Source organism: Alosa alosa, chromosome 14 (genome assembly GCF_017589495.1).
Source record: "Alosa alosa isolate M-15738 ecotype Scorff River chromosome 14, AALO_Geno_1.1, whole genome shotgun sequence".
Lineage (NCBI taxonomy): Eukaryota > Metazoa > Chordata > Actinopteri > Clupeiformes > Clupeidae > Alosa > Alosa alosa.
The window spans coordinates 13164425-13184365 of NC_063202.1; the positions used below are offsets into that span (position 1 = coordinate 13164425).

General features: G+C 45.5%; 1 protein-coding gene and 1 long non-coding RNA gene across 2 annotated transcripts in view; both read right to left on the minus strand.

Moving 5' to 3' along the window:
• Positions 1-1044, minus strand: part of LOC125306866 — a 1714-nt gene extending 670 nt beyond the window's left edge. The window contains exons 1-2 of the long non-coding RNA XR_007195613.1: positions 902-1044; positions 621-704 (exon numbers count right to left, since the gene is read on the minus strand). This is a non-coding gene — a long non-coding RNA (uncharacterized LOC125306866). The remainder of the gene's footprint in view (positions 1-620; positions 705-901) is intronic.
• A 145-nt stretch (positions 1045-1189) lies between these two features.
• On the minus strand, positions 1190-19612 carry tcerg1a (transcription elongation regulator 1a (CA150)). Its single transcript, XM_048262429.1, has 16 exons — positions 18428-19612; positions 16913-17018; positions 15271-15405; positions 14741-14930; positions 14228-14419; positions 13622-13792; positions 12007-12116; positions 11650-11738; positions 10164-10327; positions 9411-9492; positions 9183-9303; positions 7628-7717; positions 6507-6625; positions 6204-6354; positions 3582-3743; positions 1190-1465 (listed from the first exon to the last, which is right to left on the minus strand). Exons 1-16 carry the CDS (start codon positions 18568-18570, stop codon positions 1190-1192), a joined length of 2301 nt encoding a protein of 766 aa, XP_048118386.1. The 5' UTR covers positions 18571-19612.
• Positions 19613-19941: the final 329 nt, after the last annotated feature.

The window sequence follows — 19941 nt, forward strand, 5'->3', positions numbered from 1 at the left end:
ACACACACAAAGAGAGAGAGAGGGATGAACACAGAGAGAGAGAGAGATGAACAGAGAGAGAGAGAGAGAGAGAGAGAGAGAGGGAGGGATGAACACACAGAGAGAGAGAGAAAAACAATGCGTCACTTCTCTGTGAAGGAGTGGTGGAGGCACAAGAACAGTGCAGAGTGGGGCTGGGCATTATGATGATATTTAGCTACATCGCCTAGCACTCCTGCACTTTTCCCTATGTTGTTTAGTCTAGTTCACGATATACAATATATATCTCGATATTTAGAAATTTACTCTAAAAGAATTCATGAATTCTCACTTTCAGCCTGTGATGTTTCAAAATCATACCAGTACGCTAGGCTAAATCAAACCAGTCCAATCCCTGCAAATAATGATCTGCATTAAAACATTCTTGGTTATTCACAGGTGATTTATATTCTATATTTGCAGGTAAAATATTTTTTCTTTCCAGTAGCCTACTATGAAAAATGTTTCATAGGGAAAAGTGTGCACACAAAAATTTCAACACACCTAAATAGGGTACATCAGTTGATTTATTTTATCCTATTTGCAGAGCGTTCATCATGGCCTGTTATTTGGCTTTATCATCATGTGGGAGGGGGGCTCACCCGGTCACTGCTGGAGAACTTGATGCAACGGGGATCCTCCTTTATGAGTTTTTTCACTTCCTTCCATGAGGTGGTCAGAGTGATCTACGCAAACAAACACGCACGCACGCACGCACAAACCTTTCAATATGTATTATACTAAATCATTCATTATTAATTATTATACTTGGGCAAACACTGTGCAGACAACAAACACCACACACCAGGCAGACGTACGGTGTGCAGACGACTAAACACACACACACACACACACACACACAGATGCAGTCAGTGGTACGTACGGTGTGTGTGTCGTCGAGCAGCTGCCTGAAGAGCTCCTTCTTCTTCTTGGCGAGCGCCTCCACGTGCTCGTTAAACAGGCGCTCGCGCTCCTCCCGCTCCAGCACCGACGATGACTCCCAGCGGTGATCGCCTTACATGGCGCTGCAGGCGGCGTGTCTGACCAGCGTCCGGCGTCGCACCTGAGGCACCTTACACATGCGCCTTTACCGCAGCGCTGCGCTGCCTTACACAGGCACGCTGCGCTGCATGCGCTACACACGGTGCGAATGCTTTAAGAACTTGATTGTCTACACTCTCTTGTGCTGCTCTCCCACCCTGCTGATCTGTGTGTGTGTGTGTGTGTGAGAATGTGAGTGAGTGTGTGTGTGTGTGTGTCTCACCATATCAGACATGAGGGCTCTAAAGTGCTGGATGGCCTCTTCCCTCTTGTGCTGTTCTCTCTCGCGGCTGATCTCTCGGCTCTGTTGGCTTCGCGCCTTCTGCACTTCCCGCTCACGCTCCCTTAGACTGGCCTCCGCACGCGCCGCACGAGCCTGCTCACGAGCCTGCTCAGACGAGGGGTTCTACACACACACACACACACACACACACACACATATAAATACCTGCTCACGAGCCTGCTCAGACGAGGGGTTCTACACACACACACACATATATATATATATATACCTGCTCACGAGCCTGCCCAGACGCAGGGTTCTACACACACACCACACACACACACACACATATATATATATATACCTGCTCACTCTAGCCTGCTCAGACGAGGGTTCTACACACACATATAACACCTGCTCACTTCCAGCCTGCCCAGACGCAGGGTTCTACACACACACACACACACACACATATAAATACCTGCTCACGAGCCTGCTCAGACGAGGGGTTCTACACACACACACACACACACACACACACAATACCTGCTCACGAGCCTGCTCAGACGAGGGGTTCTACACACACACACACACACACACATATATATATATATATACCTGCTCACGAGCCTGCTCAGACGAGGGGTTCTACACACACACACACACACACACACACATATATATATATATACCTGCTCACGAGCCTGCTCAGACGAGGGGTTCTACACACACAAATATAAATACCTGCTCACGAGCCTGCTCAGACGAGGGGTTCTACACCACACACACACACATATAAATACCTGCTCACGAGCCTGCTCAGACGAGGGGTTCTACACACACACACACACACACACACATATAAATACCTGCTCACGAGCCTGCTCAGACGAGGGGTTCTACACACACACACACACACACACATATAAATACCTGCTCACGAGCCTGCTCAGACGAGGGGTTCTACACACACACACACACACACACACATATATATATATATACCTGCTCACGAGCCTGCTCAGACGAGGGGTTCTACACACACACACACACACATATATATATATATATATATATACCTGCTCACGAGCCTGCTCAGACGAGGGGTTCTACACACACACACACACACACATATATATATAAATACCTGCTCACGAGCCTGCTCAGACGAGGGTTCTACACACACAATAATATTATAAATACCTGCTCACGAGCCTGCCTCAGACGAGGGTCTCTACACACACACACACACAAATATAAATACCTGCTCACGAGCCTGCTCAGACGAGGGTTCACACACACACACACACACACAAATATAAATACCTGCTCACGAGCCTGCTCAGACGAGGGGTTCTACACACACACACACACAAATATAAATACCTGCTCACAAGCCTGCTCAGACGAGGGGTTCCACACACACACACAATAATAATAATAATAATATTATAAATACCTGCTCACCAGCCTGCTCAGACGAGGGTCTCTACACACACACAATAATAATAATATTATAAATACCTGCTCAATGAGCCTGCTCAGACGAGGGGTTCTACACACACACACACAAATATAAATACCTGCTCACGAGCCTGCTCAGACGAGGGGTTCTACACACACACACACATATAAATACCTGCTCACGAGCCTGCTCAGACGAGGGGTTCTACACACACACACACACACACAAATATAAATACCTGCTCACGAGCCTGCTCAGACGAGGGGTTCTACACACAATAATAATAATAATAATATTATAAATACCTGCTCACGAGCCTGCTCAGACGAGGGGTTCTACACACACACACACATAAATACCTGCTCACAAGCCTGCTATGAAGAGGGGTTCTACACACACACACAAATATAAATACCTGCTCACAAGCCTGCTATGAAGAGGGGTTCTACACACACACACAATAATAATAATAATAATAATAATAATAATAATAATAACACACACACACACACACAAATATAAATACCTGCTCACAAGCCTGCTATGAAGAGGGGTTCTACACACACACGCATGAATACAATGACAGATAACATAAATAATAACGTTGAAGGGGAGTTCAGGCTGATGCTGAGTCAGATGACAATCCTCCTGGAGCACCAAGCCCTGAGTACCGACCCCTTGAGGAACCTCTAGGACCGACTAAGCACTGAGGAACCTCTAGGACCGAGTTGGCCTGATGGAGGATAGAGGCAGACAGTGGGGTCTAGAAAATATGCACACACACACACACGCAAACTCAAACACACGCAAACACACACACACATGCACACACACCTTGGCCAGCTGGTCTGTGTAGGCCTTGAAGAGTTCCTCTCGTGAGTGCGGCTCGACGGCTCGGCATCGAGGATCCTCCTCCAGCTTCTCCTTCAGCTTACTCCAGCGCTGCCCCACCTCCACACACACCTCCTCACACAGGGCAAAGAAGTCCTGCCGCACCTACGCACACACACACACAGACATATGCACGCACACACACACGCACACACACAGACAGACATATGCACGCACACGCACACACACACAGACACATGTATGCATATGCACGCACACACAGACAAACATACATATGCACGCACACACACACACACACACAGTTAGTTTAGTTATCTTAGTACATCTTGGCCCCCTCTATATATATGTGTGTGTGTGTCAACATCACAAATATGGTGTTTCAATGCAAACAATCATTCTTGTGATTGGGAGTCTTGGGCATGTGCACAAACTTGTTTTACATGGATTACAACCGTGTGGACTAAGCAAGCCAATTGCAAAAAACCTTGCAAAGTACTGCTCCATTCCTGCAATAATAGGTAGTTTATCCATCTGGAAGCGACAACGCCATGTTTACCCATAATCATGCAGTTCAGAATGAAAATAGCACAATGCATTCTATGTCTGATCAGACCTGCCTAAGTGTGTAACATACTTCCTTCAATGTTTGGATCTGTGAATCTTCCCCGTGTTAAGGTCCAAATAAAAGCATTCAAATGTTTGCATACAAACATACAAATATTGTGTGTGTGTGTGTGTGTGAATCTCTCCTACCCTAAAGTTAAGGTCCAAATAAAAGCATTCAAATATGTGTGTGACTGTGAAAGGCCTCCTCTGGAGTCTCTCACTAATTCATCCATCTGACATTTCTCCATCATGAATGTTTGATGGTGACCTTTTACCACACACACTATTTACAGCCGGTTATCTTCCAGATGTGAAATCTTCCTCATTCTGCTAAATGTGTCTGAACTGAAACTCCCAGCCAGTTAAGTGGATTTCCAACAAAGTGCTGCTTGTTAACAAAGTGCAGATTTAAAAGGGTGATTGAAAAATAGACAGTGTGCAATCAGATGACTGTGGTAACTTGAAAAAAACTCCCAAAAGGCTACCCAGCATGTTGCTAACCACCACCCATAGGGAGTTAGCATGTTGCTAACCACCACCCAGAGCTAATATGTTGCTAACCACTCACCCATAGGGAGTTAGCATGTTGCTAACCACCAAATTTAGGAGCTTGAGAGTCATACATCGGGCTATTGACACTCCGGCTTGATCAATCATGGTCACCCGGGAGGGGCTGTGATGGTATGATGTTTTCTACCGCGGGTTGAAAGCAAGAACACCGCTGCCTTGTGGCATACAATCCCCAAAAAAAAAGCTGCAGCAACTTTAAAGATCACTGGACCAAATGCTCCAGACATGAAAGAAATAAGCAGTTTATCAACAAGGATATCACGATTTTAGAACTGTCACATTCATGAAGTTTATGCTAAATGTTACAACGCTACCCACGTTTTAATGACTGCGTTAGGTTGTAACAAAAGGTAGGTCCTAGGCTAGCCTAGGCCTATGTCGCTGTTAAGTTAAATTCTGAACAAACTAGAACATATTTTCAAATTCTTTTTCAACTTTCATGGAGTAAACATGTATGACTCCTTTCTGGCCAAATTTCACAGCTTTCACGTTTAACAGCTTTGTGTAAATCGAGTTTGAACGGAGAGAATAGAAAAGTGTTACGATTGTGTGTACGAAGTTTTATTTGGAAAACGGAAGGTTAGCCTACTTAACGTAACGTTCTCTGAGAATCAATGTCATAAGATGGTTCATCACATTACACATCACGACATTACACACGTATGGTTGAAAAGAATCTCAGAAATAATCACGTTATGCAGTCAGCTTAAGACCTCTGCAGGCGGGTACATGAAGTCGAATCCCCCAAATGTTTTATTTTTTGCGGTGATGGCGGTGACGAGCTCAGACCTGCGGTAGGGGTCATGTGACTGTGGTATTGCGGTAATGCGGTTACCGTCCCAGCCCTAGGTCATCGTATCGCCTTACCAGCGAGTTGATCAATCATGGTCATCCTCACAGTTCCAACTTTGAGGACGTGTGTGTTAGGTGACAGCATAAAAGGGGGGTGTCTCTGGGTGCGTGCGTGTGTAACAACATAGAGGGGGGCGCACGGAGAAGCTAACTGGGCAGTAGCTTGGCGTAAATCAGAGCGAATTTCGCACACATACAAACTGAATGAGGGGGAATTGGAAAGTGTATTGGAAATCTGCCGTTAAAGCCATTTAGATTCCCATCCATCTGGTCATATGGCAGTTGTGTACGGGTTGTGTACGGGTTGTGTAGAGGTCATCACATTCATTCATTTAGCAGACGCTTTTATCCAAAGCGACTTAAAGAAAGAGAATAACAATCAAGCTGCAGTGCAGAGGAGACCTTAGCTAAGAATCACTACTGAAGAGGGTAGAGGTTGTGTGGGGGTTGTGTAAAGGTTGTGTGGAGGTTGTTTGGATGTTGTGTAAAGGTTGTGTGGAGGTCATGTGGGGGTTGTGCAGAGGTCATATAGAGGTCATGTAGAGGTCAGTAGGATGTTCTGTAGAAGTCGTTAACCTTGTCCTGGCGGTTCTTGCTGCCATCCTTGTCCTTCTTGCGGAGTACAGCCACGTGTTCCGTGTAGAGAGCCTCACGGTCCTTCATCTTCTCAATGGCCTTAAAGCGAGCATCTTTAGCGTGGCGCGCTGCAAACTCACTAAACGTGGTCCTGCAAACACACCCACACAAAGTTACATACACACACCAGCCAAAATCACTAAAAGTGGTCCTGCACACACAGACACACACCAACCAAACTCACTAAACATGGTCCTGCAAAACACACATCCACACACAGACAAGACACACACACACACCCACCTGAGGCTGAGTTTGGACTCCTCCATCATGGTCTTGAAATCCTCACGGGCCTGAAGAATCTTATTCTTCTTCTCCTTCCTCTCCTCCTCAGCGCGAGTCTTCACATACTGATCAAACACCTGGGGAGAGAGGGGGAGACAGAGATGGACAGAGAGAGAGAGAGAGAAGGGAGAGATAACTAGGTTAACCACACACAAACAATCTTTGGAAATGAGAAAATCAAATGATAGTGTGGGTATGTGTGTGTGTGGAAATGACCACACAGACCGGGTAGAAAAAAAACTGACTACCAAACTACTGCCAGCTAAGTGTGTGTGTGTGTGTGTGTACTGCCAGCTAAGTGTGTGTGTGTACTGCCAGCTAAATTTGTGTGTTTGTGTGTGTATACTGCCAGGTAAGTGTGTGTGTGTGTGTGTGTACTGCCAGGTAGGTGTGTGTGTGTGTGTGTGTGTGTGTGTCATAAGTCACTGAAAACAACTGTTGTAAAGCCACTTCTCAAGAAGAATAATCTGAATGCCTCCATGCTAAACAATTACAGGCGCATATCTACTAGGTTTTCAGGCAAATCACAGCACTGAAGCAGCTCTTATTAAGGATTTCAATGACATACGAATGCATTGCAGAATGCAGATTCAGGTTAAACATCAGTCCTAGTGCTACTGGACCTTAGTGCAGCATTTGACACTGTTGATCACAATATTTTACTACACAGACTAGAAGACTGGGTTGGATTTACAGGCAAAGTTATCAACTGGCTCAAATCATATCTACAAGGAGCTTCTTTGTTGCCATCGAAAACTGTACCTCAACACCAACGTCCTTCACCTGTGGTGTTCCCCAGGGGTCGATCTTGGGGCCACTATTATTCAACCTCTATATGCTCCCACTTGGACAAATCATCAAAAACAATTTGATATCATAGCTACAGTATGCAGATGACAAACAAATTTATTTAGCTCTGTTGCCTGACTATGGTCCCCTATAACCTCTTTGTGTATTGAACAAATCAACAACTGGATGTCTCAAAATTAAAAAGTATGTTTATCGTGATATATATCGCTATTGTTTTATCGCCCAGCCCTATGTATGTGTGTTTGTGTGTGTAGGGTAAGATGTGTTACCTGTTTCCTCTCTTTAGGGTTCAATAAGAGGTAGCGTGGGTCGAACACGATTTTATGCAGCTCCTTATCCCATGTAGAGAAGGCTGACACCTGAGAAAGAGGGAGGGAGGGAGAGGGAGAGAGAGAGAGAGAGAGAGAGAGAGAGAGAGCAACTAGACTCACTGACCACAGACAGAGAGCACAAAAGAACGACCCCCAAACATGATAGAATCCAAAAGAAAACAGAATGTGTGTTTGTTGTTTTGAGTTTGTTGTTTTGAATGTTTGAGTCAGGAGAGTTTGTTGGAGAGGCAGATGCATCCTCCTACAATGTATACAAAGTCCAGCCGGTAATAGTAGTGTGTGTGTGAGTGAGTGAGTGAGTGAGTGAGTGAGTGAGTGAGTGAGTGAGTGAGTGAGTGAGTGAGTGAGTGAGTGAGTGAGTGAGTGAGTGAGTGAGTGAGTGAGTGAGTGAGTGAGTGAGTGGATGAGTGAGTGAGTGAGTGAGTGAGTGGAGTGGTGAGTGAGTGAGTGAGTGAGTGAGTGAGTGAGTGAGTGAGTGAGTGAGTGAGTGAGAGTGAGTGAGAGAGAGTGCGAGAGAGAGTCGTGTCCTGCAGAGAGCTGTATGGTGTGTTTCTTTAATGAATGACGTTCCACACTAACCCCCCTCTGCCCTTTATACACACACACACACACACCGGGGGCAACCCCTCTGCTCCTTTAAACACCCCTCAACAGTGCAGTAATTACCATCTCACACACACACTTAGTAAACACACAAGCATGCAGACAAACTGACACACATTTAAGACTACCCTAATTACCTGTGCATACAGACCCACACAAGCGTGGCACACACACACACACACACACAGGTCACAGCCTGGAGAGCTCCAATTAACCACACACACACACACACACAGGTCAAAGCCTGGAGAGCTCCAATTAACCACACACACACACAGCTCACAGTCAGGAGAGGTCCAATTAACCCCCCCCCCACACACACACACACACACCACCCTGTCTGACACTGTGTGGGGTGCGCGAAGGCCTTGATGTTTGGCCTTTCAATAGTCGACTTTCAGCTTTCATCTCCTCTGACCTGCAAAGGCCACTCTTTCACACCCCCTTCACCCCATTCTGTTTTGATAGTTGGCCTCTAAAAGAGCCTTAGTGTGTGTGTGTGTGTGTCCAAAGGAAAAACATCAACAAAGATTTACAAGCACTTATGGTACCATAGCAACCGCTGATCAGATGTCAAAGGCGGTGAGGTGCATGCTGGGTGAAAACCACCACCATCATTATCATCATGTCATATCTACTCAGTCTCATCATCATGTCATATCTACACATGCATGCACACACACACACACACACACACACGCACACGATTATAAACCAAATTTAACTGTAGGCCTATTGGCTATGGAAAGACTACAAATAGTCAGAACATATGTGTGTATTTTGTTTGAATATTGAGGCAATTTTACAGAAACTGTATTCAACCAGGGAAGTATCCCTCATACCTCTCATGCTTTAGTGTGTGTGAGTGTGTGTGTGTGTGTGTACATACTCCACGTTCGAGCAGCATGTCTTTGAACTGCTGCATGCGAGCTTCCGTGGGAACAATGGCTCTCTCTCGTGCTGCTTTAAGCTCCGCCTCCACTGCTGGGTCCTTCTCTGGCTCCTCTTGCCTATATACACACACACACACACACACACACACACACACACACACAGCCATATAAAAAACAACAACGTATGCATGTACTGTGTTTGTGCGGGTGTGTAGGAAACTCACTTCCTCTTCTTAGGTCTGATTGGCTCCTCCTCCTGCTGATCAGGTGGCCCCACCTCCAGCTCCTCCTTTCTCATCACCATCACTATGACGACCAGCAGCATATCACACACACACACAGCAGCATATCAGGACATTGGGAACACACGCACAAACACACGGACACACACGCAGGCGCACGCACGCACACACACACGTGTGCACGCAGATCATGCATAAAACACATGCTGTGTGTGTGTGATTTTGTATGTGCAGTAATATAAGGTGTGGAAATAATGATTATTTTGCTGTATTCCGTTGAGCTCCCCCCATTGTTTTTGCCTTTGTGTTATAGAAGGAACTTGCATAAATGATCTTTTTTAGCATTTATGTGTGTGTGTGTGTGTGTGTGCGTTTAATTGCATAAATTATCTTTATTAGCATTTTTTTTTAAAGTTGAATTATAATATTGAGTTATTTTTTTTACAGTTTTGAAAATGAATGTTCCTAAATCATTAAAAGTGATCTCAATATTGACCAAAATAATCATGATTAAATGTGTGTGTGTTTAATTGGAGCTCTCTAGGCTGTGAGCTGCATGTATATGGCATGTAGTGTAGTGTGTGTGTGTGTGTGTGTGCATATGGTGTAAGTGTGTGTGTATGTATGTATGTATGTATGTATGTATGTATGTATGTATGTGTGTGTGTGTATATATGTGTGTGTGCATGGTGTGTGTGTGTGTGTGTACTGTATGGTGTAAGTGTGTGTGCTGACCTGGCTTCGGTGGCTCTAGTGAAGGTGTGTGTTTGTGGGGCGGGTCTTGAAGGCAGCGATCCACATCAGCTCGACCAATCAGCTCACTCGGCCGCTCCCACTTGGACATACGTGTGGTTGGGTTGTAGAAGAACACGTGGTCATCACCTGTCCACACCACACACCTGCGCACACACACACACGGTCATCACCTGTCCACACCACACACCTGGGCACACACACACGGTCATCACCTGTCCACACCACACACCTGGGCACACACACACGGTCATCACCTGTCCACACCACACACCTGCGCACACACACACGGGGTCATCACCTGTCCACACCACACACCTGCGCACACACACGGTAATCACCTGTCCACACCACACACCTGCGCACATGCACATATACACACACGCACATGTATTTTAATAGTGACGCTGCATAAAGGTCACACCTACAAAGCTGTTGAGTTCATGGTCAAATTTAACGAGCATTATCACGACGTGCGCCTCATGGTCACCCCTCGTGATCTTACATTAAACGCCTCATCGTGAATACGACATTAAACGACTCATGGTCACCCTCGTGAATACGACATTAAACGCCTCATGGTCACTCGTGGTATACAACATTAAACGCCTCATCGCGTATACGACATTATACCCCTTATGGTCACCCTTGCGAATACCACATTAAACGCCTCATGGTCACCCTCGCGTATACAACAATAAACGCCTCTGAGCATATACGACATTAAAAGCTCAGATACCTGAACCGAGAAGAGGGATAAACCGTAGGCTGTGTAAATGTGACACCTCGCTAAAGCCCTGTCGTCTCGTCTGCGTACGGTTGCAGTTGGCTGAAATATGTTCGGTCTGTGATGAGCACCACAGCCTCATGGGGAACACTACCACTGTGTGTGTGTGCGTGAGTGTGTACCATGGTGTTCCGGCGATCTGTGTATGTGTGTGTGTGCGTGCATGTGTATGTGTGCGTGTGTGTGCATACCATGGTGTTACAGCGATGGGTGTATGTGTGCGTATGTGTGAGTGTGTGAGTGTGTGTGTGTGTGTGTGTGTGTGTGTGTGTGTGTGTGTGTGTGTGTGTGTACCATGGTGTTCCGGCGATGGGTGTATGTGTGCGTGTGTATAGATAGATAGATAGATAGATACTTTATTGATCCCCAGGGGAAATTCAAGGTCTCAGTAGCATACAGACATCACACACATTCACTAACAGCAGAAAAAAGTAATTAAAAGTATACAATTTAAAAACACAACTAAGCAATAAGAAGATAATATTCTAAAAACAGTATCCACATAGTGGGTGATTAATCAATCAAGAGGCGCTTGCAATGACTGAGGCAGGGACTGAGTCTGTGATTCTCTGTGCATATGTGTGCATGTGTATGTGTGTGTATGTGTGCATGTGTGTGTGTATGTGTGCATGTGTATGTGTGTGCGTGTATGCATGTGTGTGCATGTGTGCATGTGTATACCATGGTGTTCCGGCGATGGGTGTGGTAGCCACTGGTTTAGCTTTCTGAGCAGCTTTCTCCTCTTCAGTCATGTCTTCTTCCTTTCGCTCCTGTCGACACACACACATTATACACACACATTATATAGCCACGCAGACACACACACACATTCGTTTTTAGATTTTAGAATGTATATTTATTTATTGAAATAAATACTATATTTTTGATAAACTCTGATGTCCGTCTTCATATTATGTTGCGGCTAATGAGCCGGCCATAACACACAAACACATATTATATACCTACGCAGACACATGTGTGTGTGTGTGTGTGTGTGTGTGTGTGTGTGTGTGTGTGTGTGTGTGTGTGTGTGTGTACCTCCTTGTGATCTGGTAGCTGCTCAGTCTTGGTCTTGTCTTCCTCCGTATCCATGAGCTCAGTGTCATCAGCAGCCACACTGGAGTCCTGCTCCGCCGCTTTTTCTACTACTACACACACACACACACACACACACTTGATCTCTTGTATGTGCGAGTGCAAGTGTGTGTGTGTGTGTGTGTGTGTGTGTCAGGGTTTCCACTCTCAAAGAGTTTCCCTGAAATTTAAGGACTCGTCATAGTTAGAGGCACAGATCAAAGGCCATATACACACACACAAATTGGCCATTTCTTTTCACGAATCCCATGTTAAGGATCCATGTAGTAGGATGTGAAGGATCCATGTTAGTAGCTCATTAGTAGGACATCTTGTACTACCTGGTAAACCAAACTCATTCACCAAGTGAATAGTCTGGCCACTCACAAATGGGAAACCTTTCCAACACTGGCAAAGACTTTGCAAGTGATGACTTCAGCCAAACCAATCACATTTATCAGGGACTCATAACGTTACTTCCTACTTCACCTAAACTTTACAAACTCACAATAAACAGCATTGGCACCTTATTGCTGTAAATAAATGCGCACATTCTTCAAACTGCAATTTTTGATGTTTGCAGGCGTTGCAACTACCGTTTACCAAAGCCACTTTCAATTCCGAAACTATAGCGCCATCCCCTCTCGTCACTGATTGGGGAGGTAATCTGGAAACATCAGTGACCTATGGTGTTCCAGACTAGCATCTCCCCGAAAGGCTAATCCTGACCACATCATCATGGCATCTGACTCCCATTCTTTTTCTTCATGTTCCATAATGGGGATGCGCTGCGCTCTGAAAGCTATTATCATAACGCGCTACTGTTAGCAGCTACTGTTAGCAGCTATGCTCATAAGGAGCAACTGTTAGCAATGTGATCGTACTCATAAGGAGCTACTGTTAGCAATGTGATCGTACTCATAAGGAGCTACTGTTAGCAGCTACTGTTAGCAGCTATACTCATAAGGAGCTACTATTAGCAGCTACTGTTAGCAATGTGATCGTACTCATAAGGAGCTACTGTTAGCAGCTATACTCATAAGGAGCAACTGTTAGAAGCTACTGTTAGCAATGTGATCGTACTCATAAGGAGCTACTGTTAGCAATGTGATCGTACTCATAAGGAGCTACTGTTAGCAGCTATACTCATAAGGAGCAACTGTTAGCAGCTACTGTTAGCAATGTGATCGTACTCATAAGGAGCTACTGTTAGCAGCTATACTCATAAGGAGCAACTGTTAGAAGCTACTGTTAGCAATGTGATTGTACTCATAAGGAGCTACTGTTAGCAATGTGATCGTACTCATAAGGAGCTACTGTTAGCAGCTATACTCATAAGGAGCAACTGTTAGCAGCTACTGTTAGCAATGTGATCGTACTCGTAAGGGAATTAGTATTAGCTGACTGAGATATCTACTAAACAGCCATCAACCGTGTGAGTGTGTGTGCGTGCGTGCGTACGTACGTGTGTGTGTATGTGTGTGTGTGTGCATGCGTGCGTGCGTATGTGTGTGTGTGTGTGTGTGTGTGTGTGTGTGTGTGTGTGTGTGTGTGTGTGTGTGTGCCGTGGCGTGTGTACCTGCTGGTTTTTCCCATGTGGTCTCACGTGTGCGGTGGTTGTAGTAGTACGGTTTCCCTTCCGGTGTCTTAAACTCCGCCCACTCCGACATGCCCAGTCTGGCTGATGAGGTCATCGGCATCTGATGGGGCATCATAGGAAGTAAGGGCGGGGCCATGCCAGGAAGCATACCTACAGACACACACACAGAGAAGCAAATCTAGAGAAACAGTCCTGTTGAAGAGTTCTATACATTTTGTGTGTGTGTGTGTGTGTGTTACAAGGTAACGGTAAGGGCATTGTGTATATGTATGTATGTGTATGTGTGTATGTTACCTGGTAGCGGTAAGGGCACTGTGTATATGTATGTGTGTGTGTGGGTGTGTATGTATGTATGTATGTATGTATGTATGTGTGTATGTGTGTTACCTGGTAGCGGTAAGATCATTGTGTATATGTATGTATGTGTGTGTGTGTGTGTGTGTGTGTGTGTGTGTGTATGTATGTGTGTTACCTGGTAGCGGTAAGGGCACTGTGTATATGTATATGTATATGTGTGTGTGTGTGTGTGTGTGTGTGTGTGTGTGTGTGTGTGTGTATGTATGTATGTATGCATGCGTGTGTTACCTGGTAGCGGTAAGGGAATTGGCACCCTGAATGGCGGCACCATGACGGGGGGGAGGGGCATGTGGTTGCCAGGGGCAGCGAGAGGAGGGGGCAACGAGACACCCGACACCACTGCTGTTACCGTGGGAACAGTCACTGAGGGCACAGGTGTCGGCATGACGCTGGAGGGCGTGGTCACTGGGGCTTCAGTGGCTAAAATACCAGAACATCAGAAACCCAGCTATGACATCATCACCGTTAAAACGCACTCTCACTGAGGTACAGTATGACATCATTATTATGAAAGGGAAACTTGGCAGGATTAGCTATATTTACTAAATGGGTTTATTAAGTTGAAATAATTGCCAAGTTCCCATTTAAAACACACTCTCACTGTGGGAGGGGCTTGTGGAGTGGCCGGAGGGGCAGGCATGTGGAGATGTGGGAGGAGGTTGTTGAGATGTGGGAGGGGGTTATCAAGAGGCAGGAGGGGTTATTGATATGTGGGAGGGGTTGCCAAGAGGTGGGTCTCACCTGAGGGAGAGGAGGGCGGGCTCTGGGACGACTCCACAGCTGATTGGCTGCTGCTCTGGAGGGTGGGCATTCCCATTGGCCCCACACCCTGGGGGGTTATGAAGGGGGTCAACTCCGCTTGCTGGACGACCTTCACACCCTCCGGCTTGGTCCACACAGACTCACGCGTTCGTGCGTTATAGTAGTATACCTGACACACAGACACACACACAGACACAAAGACACACACAGAGACACATGTTCATGTGTTATACTGTAGTAGTTTACCTGACACGGAAACCGAACATGAACTAGATTGTTTACTAGTTATGGTAATGTTATTTTGGTTTATTTTATGTCTGCGTCAGGTGTTTAGCCAAGTTCCATGCGTAGCCTACTGCTTTTAAATTACTTTGAAACATATTTTACAAACGGGCCTCTGTGTACCTGATGGCTAACAACAAGCTTTTAATGATTTCCAGAGCACGAGCTGGAGGACCAAGGGCCGAGGAGAGATGAAGCCACACACACACACACACACACACTCTTACCTTGCCCTCAGGAGTTTTGTTCTCCACCCAGATGCGTTCAGGGGCAGGTGTGGGGACAGGCGGGAGGCCGGGAGGGAACATCAGGCCAGGAGGGGGCGGCATGGAGCTGCCAGGTGGCGGCAGAAACGGTGGCCTCTGCAGGATAAGAGCGGAATTACATCAGCAGCTACATGTATTGAACTGGTAAGTTATATTCATAGACCTCTGAAGTTCGCCTATAAAAAGGAACCAATCATCTTTGCCCATATGAGGAGATCCAGGTGTTAATTGAAGCTAACTACCTATGGCAAGTTGCACTGCAAGTTAGCTCTGGGGTAGCAAAAATCTAAGTTCACCGTCTTACCGTACCAAAGATCACATGCATCCATAACACACACATACACACACACACACACACACACACACATCACCTCCATTTGCCATGCTGGAAATCTTGTACCCAAGATCACAGTACCCACGCAAAGGCAGAGGACAAAAGTGTGCAGAGCAAAACGTCTGCATTTCAGACTCTTCGTCCCCGTGAGAGTGTAACAGGTGCGATATTTCAAAATAGCGGATCTTCTTTTGTGTAGGCGAACTTCATAGATCTATTGACTGTAGTGAGTCGGCGTGGGCGTGACCAGATTTCCAGCATGGCAAATGGAGGTGGTGTGAGTGTGTGTGTATGTATGTGGTGCAGTGTGCCCACGGTTCAGTATGCATAATTTGTTTTGCCCCACAGCACGATGTCCATGTCAGAATCAATAAAATAATCCCTGCAAAGAGCTGTAACTAAGCATGCCAAGTTTGACATCCAAACAGTATTCTAACGTTAGCTTAGATACCCAAACAGTATCCTAACATTAGTTTAGATATCCAAACAGTATTCTAACGTTAGCTTAGATATACGGCTTGATTGCATAACTTAACTTAGTTTGGTCTCCCCAATTTACTATGTTGTGATAAGACCTTAGCAGAGTTAACTTGAATGCAGTAGTTTTGAACAAATTTGCGCAGCATGGCCACGATGCTAAGCGGATTTAATGGCAATTTAGCCAGTCGTCTTCTATGCAATGTTTCTATGTGTTTCTATCTGCCTTCAACAGTTGTTAATGTTTTGTTAGATGTACATGCAGAGGAGGGGCAGATCCGTTACGAGAGAGAGTATAAGTAAGTATAAGTATACTCTTTTGATCCCATGAGGGTAATTTGGTCTCTGCATTTATCCCAATCCGTGAATTAGTGAAACACACTCAGCACACAGTGAGGTGAAGCACACACTAATCCCGGGCGCAGTGAGCTGCCTGCAACAACAGCGGGGGCAGTCGGGGAGTTAGGTGCCTTGCTCAAGGGCACTTCAGCCGTGCCTACTGGTTGGGGTTCGAACCGGCAACCCTCCGGTTACAAGTCCGAAGCGCTAACCAGTAGGCCACGGCTGCCCCAGAGAGCGGGGTGGGGCAAGGAAATGCTGGGTGCGTGAAAAGCGCAGCTCAATGAAAGGATTTGATCTCATTTACATAGTAGGCCTACAACATAAAAAATTATTGTGTGGCGGTCAGTGTTGATTTTATGGCGACCCGCTACAGATGTATGGGGAACACTAAAATTTCATTCTGGAGTTACTTAGTGTGTGTGCGGGAGGCTGGGTGTGTGTGTGCACTACCTGCAGCATGGCAAAGGGAGGCGGGGTCCGCAGCAGAGGGGAGGGGCCCCGCAACACTGGAGGCGTGGCTGGAGGAGCGTTGACACGGAAACGCTGCTGAGACATACTGTGGGGGGGAGAAGAGAGAGAGAGGGAGCGATAAGAGAGAGAAAGAGGGGGAGAAGAGAAAGAGAGAGAGAGAGAAAAAAAGATAAGTAGAGAGAAAGAGGGGGAGAAGAAAGAGAGAGAAAGAGGGGGAGAAGAGAGAGAAAGGAGGGAGAAGCATTACACTTAACCTTTCTCTCTCCGTGACAACGTGCATCACACTCACCAACCAATCCTGAACAGTCTATTCAGAAGAGGGTGTGACGTTTAGGTGTAGACCAGGAGTGAACTTTCAGTTCAACAGCGACGGTAGTGTGACTGTCTATGGGTAGCGTTGGCTAGTGTTGTTCAACAATGAGCTAGGTTAATAGAAGATGGAAGCAGTTCCGATTTGGTTTCAAAACGAACTAGCAAGGGATTTTGAAATTAAACGTACAACGATACGTGCATTAAGGCAGAAGGGCTACCTGTGTCCACGTCGGGCTGTTTCAAAACGACATCTCACTCCTCGCACATGCTTTTCTCGTGCTATGTGTTCGTCTATGTTTCCTCCAATTTGATTTTTAAATGAAACTTACGATATCCGCGCATTGAGGCAGATTTGACTACTGTCTATGAGTGCATCGGACTCCAACCTGTCTCAAAACAAAAACGCAACCATCACTTATCAGTTTGGGCGAGCTGAGAATAATATTTTCCAAGATATTAATGTCCAAACATGGTCTCCAAGATAAGGCATTTCTGAGTGTGTAAAACTGAAGGGTGAAAAATGAAATGAAAACATTGGAATTTAACAACAAATATTTTACAGGTCTTAGTTTTAGGACCTAAATATTAGGTAGACAAACTTTTAGCAAAATCTGAGACGGTGCAGCAACCATTATCCTGGATTTTATCTGATTTGACACGGTATGACCCCGTTACTAAGTTCACTGGCAAAATCTAACTTAGCCTTGTTCAGGTTACCTTCCTTTACTTAACATGTATCTATCCGTACCAAGACAATGTTTACCTACCCGGACTACTGTAGTATGACACTGTTTACCTATGCGGACTGTAACTTAGCAAGACATTCTTTGCCTATCTGGGCTGTAACAACACATTTGGGTTATTACCAACACGAACTGTAACAAAATGGTATTTACCCATCTGGACAGTTTGCAAATTTTCGGGACGGGCTAACGTCGCACTCTGCCCAGCTATATGGGACAGGTGACAGGGTTAGTCCACGCTAACGGCTAGCTACCTACGAGTATCCATCGGGTCGTAGCTAGCGGTGCCATGCTCAGCTAAGCCGGGCGAAGATAGACTCTCCTGCTACTGTGGGCTGGGGGCCAAACAGTCCACTACTCCAGTCCGCTTGGAGAGTGTTCACCGCAGCCCTATTCTACTGTTGCAGCAGTGATTCTGGACGGGTTGAAAAACTCTCACCTGGTTCCATTGAACCCGCTACTGCTTGAGTCTGTGTGCTCCGCCATTACAGGAAAAACAAGCGTGACGATGGGGGAGATGCTTCCGGTTGGAACTCCGGCATGCCATTGGTCAGATTTACCATAGACGTAGAAATCGGACATTTCATTGGCTCACAGTAAAGACAATTTGAAGTCAAAAAATGAGGCATAGGCCTACTGCCTACTGTCAGAAAAGTTGATTGTTTGTCAGTACTCTTTCGACTTTCGAGGGAGGCTACACAATTGTACTATTTTGTATGGCCTTCAAAATATTAATGCGATGAAACAGAGAACGTTTAACACTAGGTGAATTCCAAATCCATAAATGAAGTGGACAGGTGGACCGTCGTGTGCGCAGTGTGACGGCGCCGCCTACCGCAGCATCCCTGTAAAGGCACCTTAACAGTGTTAGTCATAACGTGATGGCCCATAACATGACCAACAGCACTTCTGTCATTGTCCGTGCGGCCCTCTGTAGGCGATTACCGACCTTAGCGAGTTTATAGGTACCCACGGTCCTAGTGGGTAGGAAACTGCCCCCCAATCAAAAGAGCTGTTACAGGAATTCAGAGATGATCTTCTACAGACTGCTGTCAGTGCATTCCTTCCATATTTAATCCGAGTTATGTTCATACTTGCAAAGGGGCATATTTAGTTTATTATTGCACTTCTCAACCAGAAGGAGACCCCGAGAGCAAATTGTTAAGGTGCCTTTAAGTGTGCTGCTAATATGAGTGGAAATGGTCCAGTGATTTTGTGTGTGTGTGTGTCTTATGTGAGATGGAGATAGCGGTGTGTATCCAGGGTTTCCATCACTTGTGTGAAAGTTGTATTGACAAATTTGTTGCCAAGCCCAATGTGTTATATCGGAGACAATTCAGAACTACATATCATTAAAGTCCTTAGAGATACTGCTGTGTACAATATAAATTAATATAAAGTAATTTGCATCTGTGATGGACTTTGTGGACACCTTTTGTGCTTGTTGTTTGCTCAATATAACATTGTTGTATTTAGCATTCAAAATAAAGTTTTGTACCAAAACAAAGTAGTGGGGAATCCTTGGGATACAGTAAGGGTTTTGTACTGAAAATTACAGTAATGATAATGTTAGAGACTCGCAGTAAAGCTACTGTTAAGGAAAAGATACGGTAACTTACAGGCAACACTGTAGCCAGAGACATACTGTAACCATGTTACAGTAATGCATTTGTATGTGCATTACTGTAAGGGCACCATACCACTAAAGACACATACAGTTGCATTATAACATGGTTAAAGTATGTCTCTGGCTACAATGTTGCCTGTAAGTTACTGTAAAAATACAACAAAAAGTCCAACAGTGAAGAGTTGGCCCCTAAGACTCTGGCCATTGCTCAAATTTATGGTTGTTTAATGTCGAATGTGCCTTAATGATACACCACAATTTATAAAGGAATGAAGTTCATATCAGATGGATCAGAAGAATAATTGTTAAGGAAGTACAAGATTATT

Excerpts from the sequence above, each read along its gene's own strand:
- tcerg1a (XM_048262429.1), bottom strand. The coding sequence starts at position 18,570 with ATGTCCGATTTCTACGTCTATGGTAAATCTGACCAATGGCATGCCGGA. Across the intron at positions 7,718-9,182 it reads ACATGCTGCTCGAACGTGGA|GTGTCAGCCTTCTCTACATG; the intron begins GTATGTACACAC and ends CCTCTTTCTCAG. Across the intron at positions 6,355-6,506 it reads GAGTCCAAACTCAGCCTCAG|GACCACGTTTAGTGAGTTTG; the intron begins GTGGGTGTGTGT and ends GTGTGTTTGCAG.